This window comes from Agelaius phoeniceus, chromosome 3 (assembly GCF_051311805.1).
Source record: "Agelaius phoeniceus isolate bAgePho1 chromosome 3, bAgePho1.hap1, whole genome shotgun sequence".
In the NCBI taxonomy this organism is placed as follows: domain Eukaryota; kingdom Metazoa; phylum Chordata; class Aves; order Passeriformes; family Icteridae; genus Agelaius; species Agelaius phoeniceus.
The window spans coordinates 104,473,388-104,491,685 of record NC_135267.1 but is presented as its reverse complement, the minus strand read 5'-3'; the positions used below and the strand labels follow the sequence as shown (position 1 = coordinate 104,491,685).

Genomic DNA, 18,298 nt, shown 5'->3' with positions numbered 1-18,298 from the left:
CCCATCTTGCCCTACAAGGAACAGGAGCCAGCCAGGGAAAAGCTGCAGCTCTGAAAGACAAGGGCCCAAAGCTTCTTCTGGGACCTTTATTTCTAGAAGAACTAACAATAAGTTGATGTTGGGAGGAATGCAGATCTCATGGTAGGATGAACTACTGCCACATGCATGGCTTGTACCCACTTCTCTAAGCAGAGTTTAAACTGAGGGAACACAAAAACAACTCTGTGCTAGAAATGCATATGAGATGACACTTTTATTATTATGCACAAATTGTATCATTCACAGCTTACTGGTCTGTAGTCCTAGAACAAAGTGGAGATGTACAGTAGCAAACTTAAATGACTTTGCATTGACAGTGAAAATAAATCACATTTTAACGTTGCATCACACTCCTCATTGCATCTCAGTAGACATAGCTAGTATAGAATAAACAATAATAATTCTCATATATTGAGAGCTCCAGGATCTTTCCCTTATTGCATCTAGAGTGCATGTCTTTAAACTAAGTCCAAAAAACACAAAGCAACTAAAAAAAAAAAAAAATCAAGAGAAATGTGCAGCTGAAACAGCCACAGGTTACAGACTTGCATAGATATTGCCTTTTTTTTAAACTCAAGTGTCTTTGAAAAGAGTAACACAGCAGTGTGATTTTATATTTCAATTTATATTTCATACCTCAGCTTTTAAGAACTGGCGAAAAAATAACAGAACTAAAACTTATTTGATTATAATCAATAAGTAGTTCTTTACTAATTACTTAGTATTTCTTTACCTTCTTGAATTACAAAAAGATGTAACACTTCAAACTTTAAAGCTACTCATTCCAATGATGCTTCTTCATTGGAAAAAATGAAATAATCAGAAAAAACAGCAAAGACAACTGAGTAGCTAACAGTACAGTGGTTTAGTTTACAAATTAAACAGATTAACACCACAAATTAACAACACAGATTTTGCATGTTTTTTCATCACAGATTTGTTGGTTTGGGTTTTTTTCAGTTTTTTTGTTGGTTTTTTTTTTAATGGCACAACAATAGAAAGTCCAGCTGTTTTACAGAAGGCTTATAAGGAAATAATGCCACAGCCTTCAAGGACTGACTGGAGTGAAGCCTCACCACTCTGCATCTCCAGTGGCTTTTGCAAAAACATGGTCTTTACCCTCAATGGACATCACTCCATCTTTTAAGTAGAACTTCCATTTGTTCTTAGTTCGATGTATCTGATGAAAAATAATAATCAAAATTAATGAAATCACAAATATAAATTAGACCAGTCATTAAAAAAACAACAAGATGTAAGCACAACCAGTTTTACACACTTGGTTTTTATTTTAAAATAGTTATGACCCAAAATATTCAATGGAATACTCAATGGAAGCATTATACTTCAATTGTTTATAAAGAACTCCCTGCCCCCCAAGAGAGAAACCTCCTGAATCTCATCCCATCCTGTCCCACACTCCAATCCCACAACTTCCCCCTAAAAAGTGTTACCCATGACAGCTCAACTCCAGCAGGACAAGAGAACAGTAACAGGGCAATCCCAAAACACAGCACATCTTGCAAACCAGTGTAGCTTAACTAAAATGCAATGTTTTCCTTCCCACATGGCAATGCAATGTTGCAGGCACAGAGGTGTTAGGAACAGGCTAAAAACATCAAAACTTGACTTAAAAGCAAATATTGCTTTTTTTTTTTAAGTAAGAAAGAATTTGCATATTCTGTTTCTTTTAAAATGCCTGCAAAGAGATCCATACTCCAGAAAGTTTTGTTTAATACTAAAAGAAGGAATTTTAAATATCCCTAGAAAATTCCTTGAATTCTCAGTATCAGTTTCAAATTCCAGAAAGAAAAGAAACAGGACAGCAATTTTATCAACAACATTGTTTTAAAGTTAACAAGGAAACTTAGAACATAACTGGTTTTATCTACTTTCTACTGAGCCTACACGTTTCATTAAATCTGTATTGCAAAGGGGAAAGTTACCAACATCTTCCCCCAGTTTCTGTAACTCTCAATTTCTAATAACATCTGATATTAAATTTCCTGTAAGGCATGCCCAGTGCTGACCTTCCTAGTAGTTTCTGTTAGATTTTTAGGCAATTTTTCAGCTTATTTCAGACAAAACTTGCTCTAGATAACAGTATGCACTACCTATGGCAACTGTAATGTCTGAGTTCTGAGGCTGCAACACTTGGTGTACCTTTCACTGCAATACAGACACCAATAGCTTCATTTCAGAGGCATTTTCTACACATATCCCTGTAACTTCCCAAAATAACTGGTCTCAAGAAAGGTCAATCTGTCACAGTTTTATGAAGACAATTTTCTTACCACCTCTCCATTTCCTAAACCACAAGCATTAAGACAGGCATAGTTAGACACACAAAAAGTTCTCTCTAAGAACTTATGAAAGAATATTAAAAAAAGTCAAGGCACAATCTACAGACACATTTTTCCATATTTCCTTTAAAATATGCCCTTTTTTCCTCTTTTAAATTACTGACATGCAAGCATCCAAAACCATACAATAGCTAAAAGGATTTAATTTGATCTTCAGGAGCTCAAAGTAAAGTTGAATTTTAAACATTAAAATGAAGGTGGACAATAAGGCACTTAACAGCTACTTTGTTTCTCAGACACAACAAAATTCTGTTAGGAAAATCTCTCAGTGAGCACTATAACGACAGAAAAAAAAGGAAAAGAACATACATACACCTCTCTTTCTGTTATCCTTTATAAAAGCCTTAATTCACAGCTGAATATGCCTACATACATCCACAGAGATGTATGATCAACAGAGATGTTGATCTTACTTGAAAGTTAAGGAAATAAACAAGCTTTTGCATCTTTACAAATCATAATTTTGCCAGACTTCTTGTTCCCTTTTCCTTTAATAGCCCATTATGATTATCCTCTTTTCAGAAAACAGTAGGAAAGTCTTCAGACTATTGTCAGCTAAACACATCATTTAAACACTCCATTACAGCATTAGAGTTTCTTCAGAAGGCACTGACAGGAGAGCAGAGATGGATTTGCTGCAGGTATTATTTAGGATGATTAAAGAACAAAGATAAAAGTGTATTACTGTACCTTTTCATACTGACAAACGATCACATTGTCAGTGTCAAACAAGTCTGCAATGTCCTGCTCACTGACATCATCACCAGAGTTTAAGGGGTCCTAGAGATTAAAATTCTGTTTTATACACCCTTTCAGAATAGCATTGAATATACTTGGAATTAAACATTCCCAGAACAATAAAGTTACCATTGCAAAAATGAAGACCTGTGAAATCCACATTGCACCAACCTCATTTACAAGTACCTTTTACATGTTTGCATAAAACACCCTGAATAAAAACACAGGTCAAAAAAGCAAAACTGCTAAGTGATAAAGCAGTGACTGAAATACTGATGAAGTTGTATTTATGTGAAGTCCAAATGCTACAAGTTGATGCTCTTGTGAACAAACCCATAGGATACAAAATTGCATATCTTTAAGAAAAAGGAAAACCTAGGGCATTAACAGGGCATTAAAAGAAACACAGGGCATTAAACAGAGAACAAAGTTCTTGTATCACATTTTTCTCTAATCCCCTGTGGTCCTTCAGAAGGAAAGGAAACCTAGATTTGTATCCTGATCTTATTTAAATCTAATTCTTTAAATAATATCTTAAGTCAAAAGCTCCATTCCACTGAGACCAGGGTTTTACAAGAAAACTTTAATTCTGATAGCTAAGTATTTTAATTCATCCAATAACCAAATGACTTTCCAACAGTTCTTTCATTTGTCCATACTCCTCATAATGAGCTTTCAAGTAATTTCTCTGCAGTACCTCCTATCTCCAGAGGTTTGTAACTTCACTGTGCATGCCCTGCACCAAACTAACCAGGAACTGTTCTAGGTCCAACAATTCAACAGTTGAGAGATCTAATATTGTTATGTGCTTCTAAAGGCTTAAAAGTAAATTACCTCCTCAACTATGTCTATCTGGAGGTCTTCATTGTCCCCATCACTGCCGCTGGACTCTATGTCTGAAGAACTGTCACATTCTTCATCATAGTCTTCCTCATCATCCAGAACTCTTAGATCCTCTGAATCAATAAAGCCAATGAATTCATTCTCTTCTTTATCTTTGGTATGTGGTATTTGTTCCTTAGAAGAAACATCCCCGGTGCCATCGAGCTGACTTATGCCTTCAATGTCACTGCAGAGATCTTTCTCCAGCGGCGAATCGGATTCCGCCTGCTCCGTGGGTTCCGTGGGACAGCGGTGAAAGAGACCAGGGACAGCTCGTGAGTCAACACCCCCATGCTCAGCACAGCCTGAGGTTTGTGTTTAATGTATCAACAAGCGAGGGGCACTAGTACGGGAGTTGCAGGTTCCCCCGTGCTCAGCACACAGCCTGAGGTTTGTGTTTAATGTATCAACAAGCGAGGGGCACTAGTATGGGACTTGCAGGTCCCTCGTGCTCAGCACACAGCCTGAGGTTTGTGTTTAATGTATCAACAAGCAAGGGGCACTAGTATGGGAGTTGCAGGTCCTACTGCTTGTCAAGCCTGAGTACATTTGTAAATATGGCATTGCATCTAACTTAAACGGGACCCAGGTCAAATATTCCTCAGCAATACAGAAAAAAAAAATTTCTTACCCTTTTCTCTAAACACCTTTGTACTCAAACAACTCTAAAACAAAGGCAATCAAGTGGACACTTAGAATTTCTATTGCAAAAAATAATCCTCCCATAAAAACAAAAAAGGAAGCTACTCCTCCACCCCCAAAATAGAATTCTTCATTTTTGAAATAAAAGTCAAGAGGAACTGATCCTTCTCCCTCAACTCATTCAAAATGCTTTGTTTAAATAAGATATAAAAAGCTGGTAGAGACAGTAAATATTTCAGTAACTCAAGTTGCTGTTCATAAAAGTGACAGAATTCCTAAACAGAGCATTCACAGGAGCATAAAAGGGCTTTAAGGTTTCAGCCATCTTCAGTTTCTCATTAAATCTTTATTGTAGCACTTAATTCCCATCCATACACACTCCCTAGTTCAGGAAAGGAACACTTTGTTTTGACCTCCCATTCTCACTACAGACAGCCTTCATCATGCTGCCATCAGAGTTCAGACGAGCAACATTACACTTTCTATTTACAGACATTTGGCATTGCTGGCATTAAATTTGCATTTAATAAATTTGTCTCAATCACATATGAGCACTACAACTCAAAGTCACCAAGCCAGCCTGAACTTCAAACATCTGCAAATCATTTCTGGCACTAAAATTAGATGAGGTCAGGAAAGAGGCTTGTTAATTAAAATCACTCAAGTTTCCCACACAGCTCTAGCTGAGTTCTAGTTTATCCAGGACTTTTTCCCCAAGGAAATATATTTTCTTCAAGGAGATTTTCACTTATCAAATTTGACTTTTCATCCTGAATGCATTCTCAATACATCTTTAATACTCTTCACACATTATAAGATAAAATTAATCCCAGCTGATCCTGCAAAAGCACTTTGCCCACAATTGACCAGTATCCATATGCAGATCATGCCAGAATGATATGGAAGTTCTCAAGGAGTCTTTCATGTCTGCTTAGTCACAAAAAAACCCCAAAAGTAATCAGTAAGTCTAATACATTCTATCTATCCATTACATTTTTCCATATTTTTAAATTGATATTCTCATCAATCACAGTAGTTTTGACAAATTCTTAATGTAAAAACAAGCAGTCAGCTACTGCTATTCTAAACAAGCTTAAGATTGAACCATAAAATCAAAATAACTTTTGTTCTTCTCATTTAGAGGTGCTAGTTGTCACTTAGAAATGTGTTCAAACAACCTCCTCTAACAGATGTATTTTCATTAGCTGAGAAACAAAAGGCCTTACCTTGTCAGATGGAGCCATGCTGCCCTGATCCTTTAGAAATGCATTTTCATCCAAACTTTCCCCTGCAATAATCAGGTCAATGATATCATCAGACACCTGCTGCTGCAGCAGCTCCGGATGCTCCATGTCCAGCTGCCCCTCCACATCCAGCAGGACACTGCTTGAGCTGCTTGCCAAGGATTCATCAATAAAAAGTCCTTCAGAGCATTCTGGAGTAAACACAGCCGTGTGAAGGTTGTCATGCTGGAATTTTTCTGTGGATTCACTGCACTGATTCAACACTGCATTAATTTCATATTCCTGCAGACTCACAGAAGGCTGCTGGACCAAGGTAGCAGAGTTCTCCAGGTGTTGTTTTTCCACATAGCTCGGTTTAAACAGCACAGCCTGTTGGAGAGCAGCCTCCTGGGGCTGCAGTGTTTCACCAGCTGCATGGGCAGCAGATGCATTCAGCTGTGTGACACTGGCAAGGCTGGCCTGCAGAACTGAAGCTTGCCCAAGGGGATGAAACATCTGCTGCACAGGGTAGTGGAGAATGCTTCCATCTCCTGAGGCCTGTGTGACCACAACAGGCACATTCACCTTGTAAAGCTGCCCTGCAGAGAGAAGAGTTTAAAACTGCTTCAGCAGGTGAAACTACAGGCTCATCCAGGCCACTGACCTGTCTAAAAACAAGACCACTAAAAACAAGAGCAAACACCAGGACACACTATGAGAAAAAGGACATTTGCAAAGCAAAACTTTCCTCAAGCACAATTCCAACCCTTGAAAATCAGGCATTCAGAAGCTTTCTGAATCATGGCTTCCAGCCAGTCCATCATGTTTAACACCTCTTTTTGGGTCTGGCCTACACAGTACCCTGTGACAGTAAGTTCAATAATTTAACTACATACTGGATTTTAAATAAATAAATAAATACCCTGGGTTTTCATTTTTCCCATGTCATTCCAGAAACTAAGGAATACAAAATGAAACAGTAAACTATTCCATAGCTACAGGGCAAGTACATGCCTTTAAGGACATTTAGGTATTTTCTCTGCCTAAAAAAACTTTAAGTTTTTTAGAGAGAATACCTAATACCTAAAACTAATTTTAGTTTTAAAAAAAACCAAACAACCCCTAATTTATGTATCTTTTCTGAAGAAAACCAGTCCAAATACTGAATGCTTAAAGTTTTTACTATCAGTGTTAGAATTGAGATGCCAGAGCCAAGTTCCATATTTGCCTTTTCTTCTCCCCATACACACATGCTCACACAGACAGAATCACTGGTACCAGTCTACAGGTCTCATGACATCAGGAATTATACCTGAAACAGATAACTAGAGATGTCAGTTTTCATCAAAGAACAGCTGTTTGAGAGAAGAGTCAATGACTGAACTAAGCCTTCCACTGATCACACCAAAGCAGTACAAGCAGTACAGGCAGTGTTATCACCAAAAGAATGGGATCAAAAAGGTTAACAGATAGTTGGCTTTTATTTGAATAAGAAATCAATTTTGTCTCTGAAGCACCACAGTGCTTTTAGCTTTTTGAAAGCACAGAAGATTGCCCCAGAGAGACAGGGAGAAGGAGATACCTTCGTCTGGGCTAACAAAGGAAAGCACTTGTTAAGAGCTGTAAAACTGACACACCAACTAATCATTGCAGTTCCTTCCCCCACACAGCCACTACAAAAACAAAGTACAAAGAGAAGGGTAACTGCCTCTACCCTACACTTCTCATCTGTTTCATCTACTGTCCCTCAGACTGCCTTGCCACATCCCCAGGGCACTGCAAGGTTTGACTAATCCCCCTGTTACCCTTACCTGGTGCTGGCTGCAGCATCACTCCAGCTGGCATCTGCAAAGGGTAAGCAACACACGAAGGGAGAGCAAGAGTCACACCCACTCGTGGGGGCCCCTGCAACACAAGAGCTGGGCTTAGGCAGGACAGGGCACGGAGTGCCACACCTGGAGTATCCATGGGAAACAGGAGTGAGGGCCCCTCTGTGGTCATCTTCACTGGAAAGCTGCATCAAGCTTCTGAGGTTTAGACAGATGAAGAGTATTCTGCACCGACAGAGTAACAGCTTGCCCCAGGTGTTTCCTGCTTTCCAGGTATCACACTCCCTCTTTTTGTTAAGGCAACTTTTTCCATAATCCCTGCAAGTACCCACCATCCAGAAAGGTGTTTTTCTACTCAAAGTCACTTTTACCTAAGTTTATGCATTACTCCACACAGCACAGGTTTCTTGCCTAGGCCTATGAAGTCACTTCATAGTCTCTTTTCTTCCTGGGAAGCAAAGAGCTGGATATACACCTCCCATTAAATCTAGCTCTTCTGAGGAAATCCAACTTTTCAATCAGGAAACGCACATATTGCACAAACATCTTCCCAATATTATATTTCAACTTGACAAGCTACTTAGCTTGAGGCTCAGGAGGCACTCAGTAAGTTCATCAAGCTCTGGCAATCAGTGGCTGCTCCCCAAAGAAATTTTGCTATGCCCAGAGTTCCAAACTTGTCAACTATAAAAACACTCATTTTCCTTCTGGATGATTTCTACACCTCACAGATAATGCTGCTCCCAGCTCCCCTAGTGGTAGTATTTCCCAGCCATGCACTATTTTAACAACCAGTAATAAATTTTTTTTCTTTTAAAAGTATATGTAGCTGTGCCATTTCCACTACACTTTCATCCTATGGGCTAAATACAGGCAGCTGTATCTTTCCAACATTTCTGGCTTCACTTCTTGTAGAACCAGTTGGTACAGCCCATCCTTTTTCATTGCTCCAACAGAAGCAGCAGTGTTACAACTCTCCCTCCTGAAGTCTATTAATAATTGGAAAACAATTTTAAAAAGTTAGGAGTCCAACATAATCAAAACTGAAGTAAAACATCACTACAGCTACATACCAGTTTTGCTGCTGTGAAATGCTGAAAACCTCTGCCAGCTTGGATGACATAAGAAGCTGTAAAAAAATAAAAAAGCCACTTTACAAAAAACATTAATTTCTTGGATACAGTTATCATTCAATAATTTACAGCAAACATGGGTGAAACGAAAGCAATCTAACTTCAGTTCATCCTCATTAGTGAGCACAAGTATTGCCTTGTCAACTTGAGGAAAACATGCAAGTAGTTTTTTCACAGCAGAGCAAAACCAATGATGCTAAAAGTAGGAAGAGTAGGATAAGATTTTCAACAGCACCCAATACTGAATTCCATGGAAGAAAAAAGGGCAAAGGGAAAACTTTCCTGGGCTTTTAGAAGCAAGCAATTTCGATAGCCTTAACTAATTTGAAAATCTCTAGCCATGGGGCAATTCAAATCCCCTTTTTAGAAATAAATAGATTTACTCACACTGCTTGGCCATATTATTGCCCTTTAAAAACTTAAGAGTAAGAAGGAAAGGCTCATTAAATATAAAAGCTCCAATAGCCTGCAAACACAAAAGTACATTCCCTTTAGTCACATGGAACTAATAAAACACCTGCCTCCAAAAATGGTTCGTTCAACTAGGAAGACTGTAAAGAAAAACAACCAAACAAACACAAGAAAGGAAGGGGAAAAAAAAAAGGAAAAAAAAGTGAAGAACCCCACTGATAAAGAATGCCTGCCCAAGCTTGAAATACACTACAACACAGATTTTCATTAAATCATCTCATATGGGGTTTGTCCTTCATGGGCAAAGGTGCTAACAGCCTCTCACTTTGGGATAAGTCTCAGCTGAGTACTACACTCTGCCACAACAATACCACAGTGGTCAGCTGGACTCTATTAAGAAGAATAGGTCCTGATGTCAGAGACTGTGTGAAAGTCAAGTACTCCGCTGCAACAGGAATGCTGCTTTTAGAAAAACTAACTGAAAGATAAACTAAAAAGCCTTCCTCTCTTCTGTTTGAGCAAGGGATTACATTTCAACAAATTGAGAAGGAGATTAAGCCCCAACCTGACAGCAGAACTGCATGGCACAAACGAGCCATAAAACCTCTGCACATCAGGACACACATTAACAGGGGAAGCAGGAGCTTAACCCTGCAGGTAAATTTGCAACTGGAGTGCTACAAGCCCTTCAGACTTGGAGGACTGCAGACAAGGAGGCTAAAACTCTCTGCTTGTTTTGCCACTGGAAATGAGCAGCTGATGAAAAGCATGTAGAGAGAATCCTATTCATTTATTAAAGTTTAATTCATCATTTACTGGTCAAATTCTGCTTTCAAATAATTACTGTTCCACATCAAGCTAGATATATGCATAAGATATATACACAAACCAAGGGTATTTCAAGTCTTCCAAAAATATCCCTAAATCAATGAGATATTCTTAAATTGCATGTACTGTGTCCAACAACATCTGACCTGCTGAAGTCTGCAAAAGGCTGTGAGAGCTGTGTGGCAGCTGCAGACTGAACCGTGGAGAACAGTGGCTGTGTTTGAAGAAGCCTTCTGTTGCTCTAGACTGTGTCACCTTCGTTTCCCAAAGCTGCAGCAAGATTATTAAGGTCAACAAGCATCAGCTTTTAAAACAAACTGCATCAAAAAAGATAATCAGGTATTCCCAGCTTTTCCAAGAGTAAATTGACTGATTGTATCTAACAAATAGGGCAGCAAAAACTAACCAATTTCAACTCCCAGCAGCCCCCCACACCACTGGCAGGACACTTGTAACTCAAGCCAGGGCAAAGTTTGCATGTTTTGGAGGGCAAAGAAATGGACAGGTCCATCATCTCAAAAGAAAAACATAAACACAACTGCTATTAATGCAAGGGGAGCCAACAAACCTGCTTCAAGTCTTTCAGAACCTGCTCCTCTACACCCTCCTCTGCAAAGAGCTCCCGCACACCTTCAATCACATCTTCAATGATGGACTTGTATAGCTCAGGCTGCATTAGGAAAAAATAAATATTTTCAACTTAAGATGAGCATTAAGTCATTTGAAAAGATAGCACAAAGTCTAATCTCACCTCATAAACTGCTGTTACAAACTGAACAGCGTGAACAGATCAGTTTCATAAACTGAATGACAAATGCAAAGGTCTGCAAGTCCACTCATTCTTTTAAATTTAACACTCTAAAAAAAGTACTGGATTTGAGCCTCAAATTATTGTTTAGGCTACCAATAATTTTGTAAATGCTTAAAAAATCCTAGAAACATTCAAAAACCATTGCTGTGCTGTATTTTCAAACATGCCTGTCTAACCCCATTGTGTCATACTGGAATCATTGCTCCTAATCTAAGGGTCAACCAATAATACAAGCTATTAAAAATAAACCATTCCATCAGAAGCTGAATGTGAGGAACCCACAAAAAGCAATTGAGATTTTTTTGGTGTTTTCTTTGTGGAAACAGTCTGATGCTGCATAGTAACCTAACTGTGGAAATCTGAACACTACTTTTATCAATACAGATCATTCATCTTACATTACAATAGGAGTCCAACAGAACATTTTATTCCTTCTTCCACCCATGATGTCAGTGATTAAATCACAATCCTCCAGTCATTCCTGGACAGCAGATACACACGAGCTTCGAGATTTCTACACTCCAATGCAAATGTAAGATAATGAGCCTTTATCAATTTAAAGCTTATTAATCTTGACTCTCATTAGCCAGAATAGCCTACACAAGGTGAAAAATGAAGCTGAGATATTTTAGGAAATCTTACAAGATTCTAGATTAATAATATATTTTTTTTAATATCAAATTAATATTTTACTTATCCAAAGTTGTTCTGAAGTGCAGATGACAAACAATTTCTTTTCAAAGAAAAGAAGATATTAAGAACTAACATGTTACACTTTCTGGAAAAAAGCAACCAACATAACTACTTTAAAAACATACTCATGTGTGATTTCTTATCAGGGGTTATCAACCTCCAAAGAGTTCCCCAGCACTTTTTCAGGATACTAGAAAGATGAAGAGGGAAAAAAAAAATTTCCTTTTGTACCTCTACACTAAAAGCTGCTGATCAGCCCATATGTCAAATGCTCTGCCTTCACTGCTAATCCAGAAGAGAATCTAAATGTAAATCTTTCAACGGGCCTATTCCTCTCCCCAGGATTGCCAAGCTACAGTGAGTACAAATATTTATTGTGCTATATAAAAACTGCACACAGCAACTGAAAAATTCAAACACCACATGCTTGCAAATTAGAGAAAAATGGTTACAGCACAGACGCTATTGTACTCCAGCTTAATATTCCTTTAGACTCCTTCGCCAGAACCAGGCCATCCAGAGTGGGAACCGTCCAACTCCGGTTTTACTCGTGTGCAGTGGGGTGGCAGGAGGAGCTCATGCAGATCCATTCCAGCAAAGCCACCACGGCTCCCTCCCCGAGGGGTTCCCGTCCCTGGGGGAGCCCCAGGAAGAGAGAGGCGGCAGCGGCCAGACCCCGTCACGGCACAAAGGCCTCCGCACCGCCGGCCTGCCCAGCGTCCCTCCCACCCCGCAGCTACCCAGGGCCAACCCTTGCCACAACGCTTTTGCCCACAAACGGACATTTTCAACAGAAGAGAAATGTAAAAGTTTGTGGGTTTGTTCTTTTTTTTTTTAAAAAAAAAGGCTTTCGACGTCGTCCTTGGGCTTCCCGCGCCAGCAAACGGGCAGCGGCTCCTGGCCAGGCTGGGAGGCGACTTCTTCATCCCCAGGGTCCTGCAAGGAGGAGCGGCCAGACCCCGCTAGCCTAGCCTAGCCTAGCCTAGCCTAGCCTTACTAAGCCTAGCCTAACTGAGCCTAGCCTAACTGAGCCTAGCCTAGGCACTCACCACGGGGCTACCGTGAGCCATGGCAGCACCAGCCGCCGCCGCAGCCCCCGCCCGCCTTTAAGGCGCCGTTGCCAGGAGGACGCGGCCGGCCCCGCCCGGGCCCTGCCCCGCCGGCCCTCAGGGCTCCTATTTCCCCACACACCCCAAACCCTGCCGGCCCTCAGCTCTCCTGTCCACCTCACACACCCCAAACCCTGCCGGCCCTCAGGGCTCCTATTTCCCCACACACCCCAAACCCCGCCGGCCCTCAGCTCTCCTGTCCACCTCACACACCCCAAACCCCGCCGGCCCTCAGGGCTCCTATTTCCCCACACACCCCAAACCCCGCCAGCTCTGGGGCACATCATGTTAAAGCCAGACCCTAAAACTCAGGGTGAGCCGCCACTGTGCGGTCTGGGCTCCAAGGTGCAGCCTGGAGCATCAGCCTGTGAGCACAGGATTTATTATTCCCACTGGGGTGGGAATGCACCTAGGAGAGCTGGCTGCTAATGCGTGTCGTTTTTGCTTTAATAAACCCTGAAGTCGTGATTACCTCCTAAACGGGGAGAGCTGAAGCTAAGCGTTTCAGTTAAGCAGCAGCAATCTGGTACAACTACTCAATTATTGCTTACATTTGCAGCAATCTGTTCATATGTTAATGCAGAGATCTACTAATTTAGCAGTTACTAATCTGGAAAAATGTTCATTAATCTCATATGTGCAGGAGAATATATACTTAGGTCTTTATGCACCTTTGGTCGGTGTTGCCCTGAGGCTTCTGAGAACCTAGAAATATAATCTATTTTTCGTTTCATTTTCCTTTGTTTTTCATTTTTTAGGTAGCTATGTCGTTGCACTGCTGTTTGGCTTGTGAAAAGGAGACTCACCCATTAAGCTTTAATTTTTAAGGCTTACACATCCTGAAAAATGAAAATATTTTAATGAAAATACTGTCAGACCCTTAATTAAATAGCCAGACTAACACCTACAAAATAGAAGAAGCAACACCCTTAATAAGCTGTGTTTTCACAAGTGAGACAAATGCAATTTGCTGTTGAAGTAATTTTTCTCTGCAAGAAAATATGTTTAATGACACTGCTTAAGTCTTGAATTAAACAGCAGTTGCATATTCAGCTGTTCTCTATGCCCTCCATCATTGTGAGGAAAAGGCAAGCCATGTTGCTTTGCTTACAGAATAACTTAAATAATAAACCATATTTTTTCCTAAAGCACAGTGCTCATTTGAAACTGCCTGGGCCAGTGCATACCAGAAGTGTCCTTATTCTTCTCCTGACTTTTTTCCTGTCATGTCAGCAGAGATAGCAGGAAGGAGCTGCAGCCTTGAGGCTCTTGCTGGGCCCTGAAGGTCGCAGATGGGGATCCTGCAGCTGGCTGCCACCTCCTCATCAGGCAGCCAGCCCTGGCCCAGAGCCATCGCCGTGCCAGCACGCTGTTCAGGGCTTCCAGAAAGGTGCAAGTGCAGGGAGAGCATTCAGAAATGAGCTCTCTGCTTTCTACCCCCCTATGTTTATCTCAGGGTTTACACAGTGCCTTAGAATCAGAGCAGTTTATACACCTAACTTCCAAAAGAAGGAGAGCTGGGGAGTTTGGTACCAAAGGACTGCTCAGCTCTCTCAGATGGTGGTCAGGTGGCTTTGCCTATGTCCACAGGAAAATTTGCAGACCAAAGCAGATTATCCTTACTTGAGGTGGACAGCATGTGTCTGTATTTGCATTCCCACAAGGCACTGTGGGCATCCCCCATCTGTTCTAAATGATACCATCTGGATTGTGAATAACAAAGGGCCTGTCACTAGGTCATGTCAGCTCCCTTCAAGCTGGGACAGCAGATAAACCTACTCATAGTACACAGATATTACTGGGGATAAAGTAGGAATGGGAATACAGCTTTCCCAGCTGCACAGGGAGGATGCAGAGGGCACTTCCTGCTAACCAAGACACTTCTGTTTTCATCTGTGGCCTAGCAACACACCTTATATAATTTCTTTTACAAATTCCTAGGGAAGGTATCTTTTCATCCAAGCACTCTCAGCTGAACACCATGAGAAAGCCTGGTATGCACAGAAAAATTCAGTCATTTCTGAACAAGGGGAAAAATATAAAAATATCTGTGACTAGCATTACTCATACTGACTGGCTAGCTTTGATGTGGTGAGCTTAACCTACTATCCATGTCCTGCCAACAGTGTTGTCATTTTCATGCTTATGGAAGTTTTTAACATTTAATCCCACTTTTAAGAGAAGAAACTGAGGCACAGACCCACCAAAAATCTTGCCCAAGCTCACAGATGGCACCCAGGAACAGCATCAGGGTTTCATTAGTCTTGGTTCAGCTTCCAGTCCAGCTCTCCCCATTGTAGTCTCTTTAAGGGCTCAGCAGAGTTTTAGAAAAGAAAATATTAACATGCTGTTCAAACCCTCCTGATTTTTCTGGGGTTTTGTCTGCCTTTGGAATAGTGCTGCTTAAGGGCACCTCAAACATTCGTTTACTAGACAGATTTTAATTTGTAATTATTTATACTCCTTTTGGTACACGATGTCTAGAGAAGATTTATTTTTGGATGATAAGCCTTTATTAATCATTAAAAAAAAAAAGTTACCATTTTCAAATGTCTTCCCTCTAAGAAACAGAGAACCCTCAGCACACTCAGATGCTTGGTCATGAATGCCCTCTCCTGTTTAAATCCAGCATTGCTGCTGGAGAAGAACACAGCCACACAGCTGCAGGGCTGCACAATTCTTTCTCAGGGCATATTATACAAACACCATCTTGCCTTTTCTTTCCAAGTAAAGGCAATCATTCTTAGGAGGAACTGGTTGCAGAATCCAGGCAGTCCTCATGGAGATAACATGACATGAGCAGAGGTGTAATTTCATTTTAAAGATATCCTCTAATGTGTTGCCTTTGTTTTCAGCTGTTGACTCATAGATATATGGCACTCCAGCCTCATAATCAATTTTATTAACAGCATGATTTTGTTACAAGCTCCATCATTTCCCTCAGAGTTCTGAGACAGATAATACTGGGACTTGTGATTTCTTCCTTTTTCATTTATCATGTGTGACTCCTGTTTCTTCAAGAGCCTCTCTTTTTCTTTTACCTGATTTAAACCACTTTATCAGAGCTATAGAACGACCTCTCCCTTAATTCAATGTAATGACAAATTTTCAGGACATTGGGTGGTTTATGAAGGGCTCTGACCTGTACAAACTGCTATATAAAAATGGCAGTCTGATGGATTGAATATACTGAAAGGTACTGTATATCTCAGCTCCTCAATAAGCCCAAAGATTTGTGTAGTATCAGTACACCTAATTAAGGATGAAACAAGCCTTTCCTCTCCTAAATACTCACCCTGATACATATGCCTTATGTGGACAGAAAGCCTCAAAGGGAAAGAGCAGCCACCTGGGGTGGGGAGGGGTCATTTCACTGTGCTTATTCTTGTCACACTCCTGCTGATGTCAGGCTCAGTGCCCGGCCCCTGTTCCCTCACCTCCTTTGCTATCTGCTTTCTTGCCCTGGGTAGGATGTACAGATGTGTATTTTTTCCCAGTGACACCCCAGCCTCCTGACCTGCATCCTAAGAAAAGCCACAGTCCAGTTCCCTCCTCTTTTGTTCATTGTCTTTGCCTTCATGGCTCTTTAAGTCCTTTGCCTTTGCCATCTGGTTTTACCCTTCTTGATCAGTGGATGAAATCTCACCCCTTCCTCACCTATCTGTAATTGCCACTCATCTGCTCCTTGCTCCCTGGCTCCAGTGGGGAGGGATTAGCTTCTAGGGGGTGCAGAACCACACAGAGGCAGGGTGCAATGGGAGAATAAATGCCAGAAACATCATTTCTCCTTATTTGAATTGGCTGATGGAAGTTCATTGCTGAGCAGATGATTGCAGAAGTCCAGCAGTTCTAGTGTGAAGTTAAATAAGAGCAGAGCAGCATGTTTTGGTCAAGGCCAGTTTGCTCTGCCTAAGTTTGGATTTGGTAATTTCAAGAGGAATAAAGCTGAGTGACTGCATCAGGCCTTTGCAGCAGCAGTGAAATTTGCAGCACCAAGCAACCACTAAAATCACCCAGCAAGTGACTTTGAGAGACAGGCTGAAGCACAGCTAAGCAGTCAGGCTGTCCTTCTTACTGCCTCATTAATACCAATTTAACTCTGCTAAAGAATAACTCAGATGTATGGAGAGCAACCTTCACTGTCACACTGGCTGTGGGAAGCATTTATATGAGGACCCCAGTATTTGCTAAAGGTCATATTCCTGAGCTTCCTTTTCTGAGAAAACAAGGAGGGGCTCCTGCTGTCCTAATACACAACTGTACACACCTTTCCATTTTTGGTTTTTTTTTCTTTTCACCCCCAGCTCCACTTTTGAGTAGACCTACCCGGAGCGGATTTTTTGCACTCTCATTTTGACATTACAATCACATAATTAGCATCAAAGATATTCAGTAATGGATTTACATGGGCTAAAAAAGCCTTTTCCTGTTTCTGTTCAGGCAGTGGTTGGTTCCCTCCATTTCAGATGGAGTCTCATCTAAATCCTGGTGTCATTACTTCCATTTAGACAGTGCCATCTGCTCCATGCTGCAGATGACACATGATGGTCCCTTCCCAGATGGCAGTCCAAGAAGGTTACAGTGGTAGCTCACCTCTGGATATCACCAGGCTAATGTCTAAATTCTTGCTTTAAATCCTCCCTTCTTCACAGCTGGGTTTTGTTTGATGTTTTCATTGCATTCCTTACAGCATTGAACCTTGTCATTTTCATGGCATGAGCAAGACTGTCCTGAGGACAGGTCAGCACTGCCGAGAGCGGTGCAGGTATGAAACAGGGATGCTCCAGGCCCTGCAAGTTCTGCGTGGTGCACAGTGGCAGGATTTAGGATGCACTGTATCAAAGCAGGGCTCCTCTTGGAGTTCTGGATACTGAGAATTTTAGACTTTCTGTACAGACAGGCTCTGACTCCCAGGAGAGCACTGCATTTGACCTGAGGCTGTGGAGCAAGCTTCCAAAATCGATTGATAGCACTGGGATTACAGGTGTGCAGTTGGTTAGAAATGTGTAATATCACAGGGTGGAAAACATAGGGTTTGAGGTTTTAGAATATAGTAATAAATATGAAGCAAGATGGAGGTTTTAGGGCAGAGACAGGTTTTTCTTCTTTAACTTCTTCTTCCTCCTTCTTCATGGGTTTGGCTGGTATTTTGTAATTGGACAGAAAAATCCGCAGCGCGGAGTTCGAGGGATTAGTTATTGGGCTACAAGTGAAAATAATTTAGGTGCCATCTCTTAATTGGATAGTTTAGCCTTAAAAGACCTTGTAACAAGAGATAGTTAGCCATTTTGTGCCTTGCTAATGAAAGACTGCAGAACTCACTGCTGTGAGACTGTAACACTGATAAGAAATAATAAACACCTGAGTCTGAACACGAACTATCGTCTCAAATGCCTTCAGTCCCGACCTCGAGAGAGATAGAAAAAGGATGCCAAAAACCGGCAGGCCCCCTGCCTGGCCTGTCCCTGCCCTGCTCGGGTGGGGAACCTTCCCTGTGCCCCCCATCAGTCTCACAGCCACCTGCTGTGCCTGCAGTGGCTCTGCCCCTGCTCTCCAGCTGCTTCTCCAGCTGCTTCAGCTCCTCCTCCCCACCCCAG

At 41.2% G+C, this 18,298-nt stretch overlaps 1 protein-coding gene across 1 annotated transcript; it reads right to left on the bottom strand.

The window, feature by feature from the left end:
* Positions 1–995: 995 nt before the first annotated feature.
* GTF2A1L (general transcription factor IIA subunit 1 like) lies at positions 996–10,764 on the bottom strand. The gene is made up of 8 exons (XM_054629157.2): positions 10,657–10,764; positions 10,235–10,358; positions 8,790–8,845; positions 7,699–7,792; positions 5,891–6,486; positions 3,975–4,247; positions 3,093–3,182; positions 996–1,219 (listed from the first exon to the last, which is right to left on the bottom strand). Exons 1-8 carry the CDS (start codon positions 10,762–10,764, stop codon positions 1,112–1,114), a joined length of 1,449 nt encoding a protein of 482 aa, XP_054485132.2. The 3' UTR covers positions 996–1,111.
* Between the last annotated feature and the right edge of the window lie 7,534 nt (positions 10,765–18,298).

Bases quoted from the DNA above. Each gene is read 5' to 3' on its own strand.
- GTF2A1L (XM_054629157.2), bottom strand. From the start codon at position 10,764: ATGCAGCCTGAGCTATACAAGTCCATCATTGAAGATGTGATTGAAGGT. The intron at 8,846-10,234 runs GTCAGATGTTGT...ATTTTTTTACAG, and splicing joins CCTTTTGCAGACTTCAGCAG to CTTCTTATGTCATCCAAGCT. The intron at 1,220-3,092 runs GTACAGTAATAC...ATTTTTCATCAG, and splicing joins TCGTTTGTCAGTATGAAAAG to ATACATCGAACTAAGAACAA.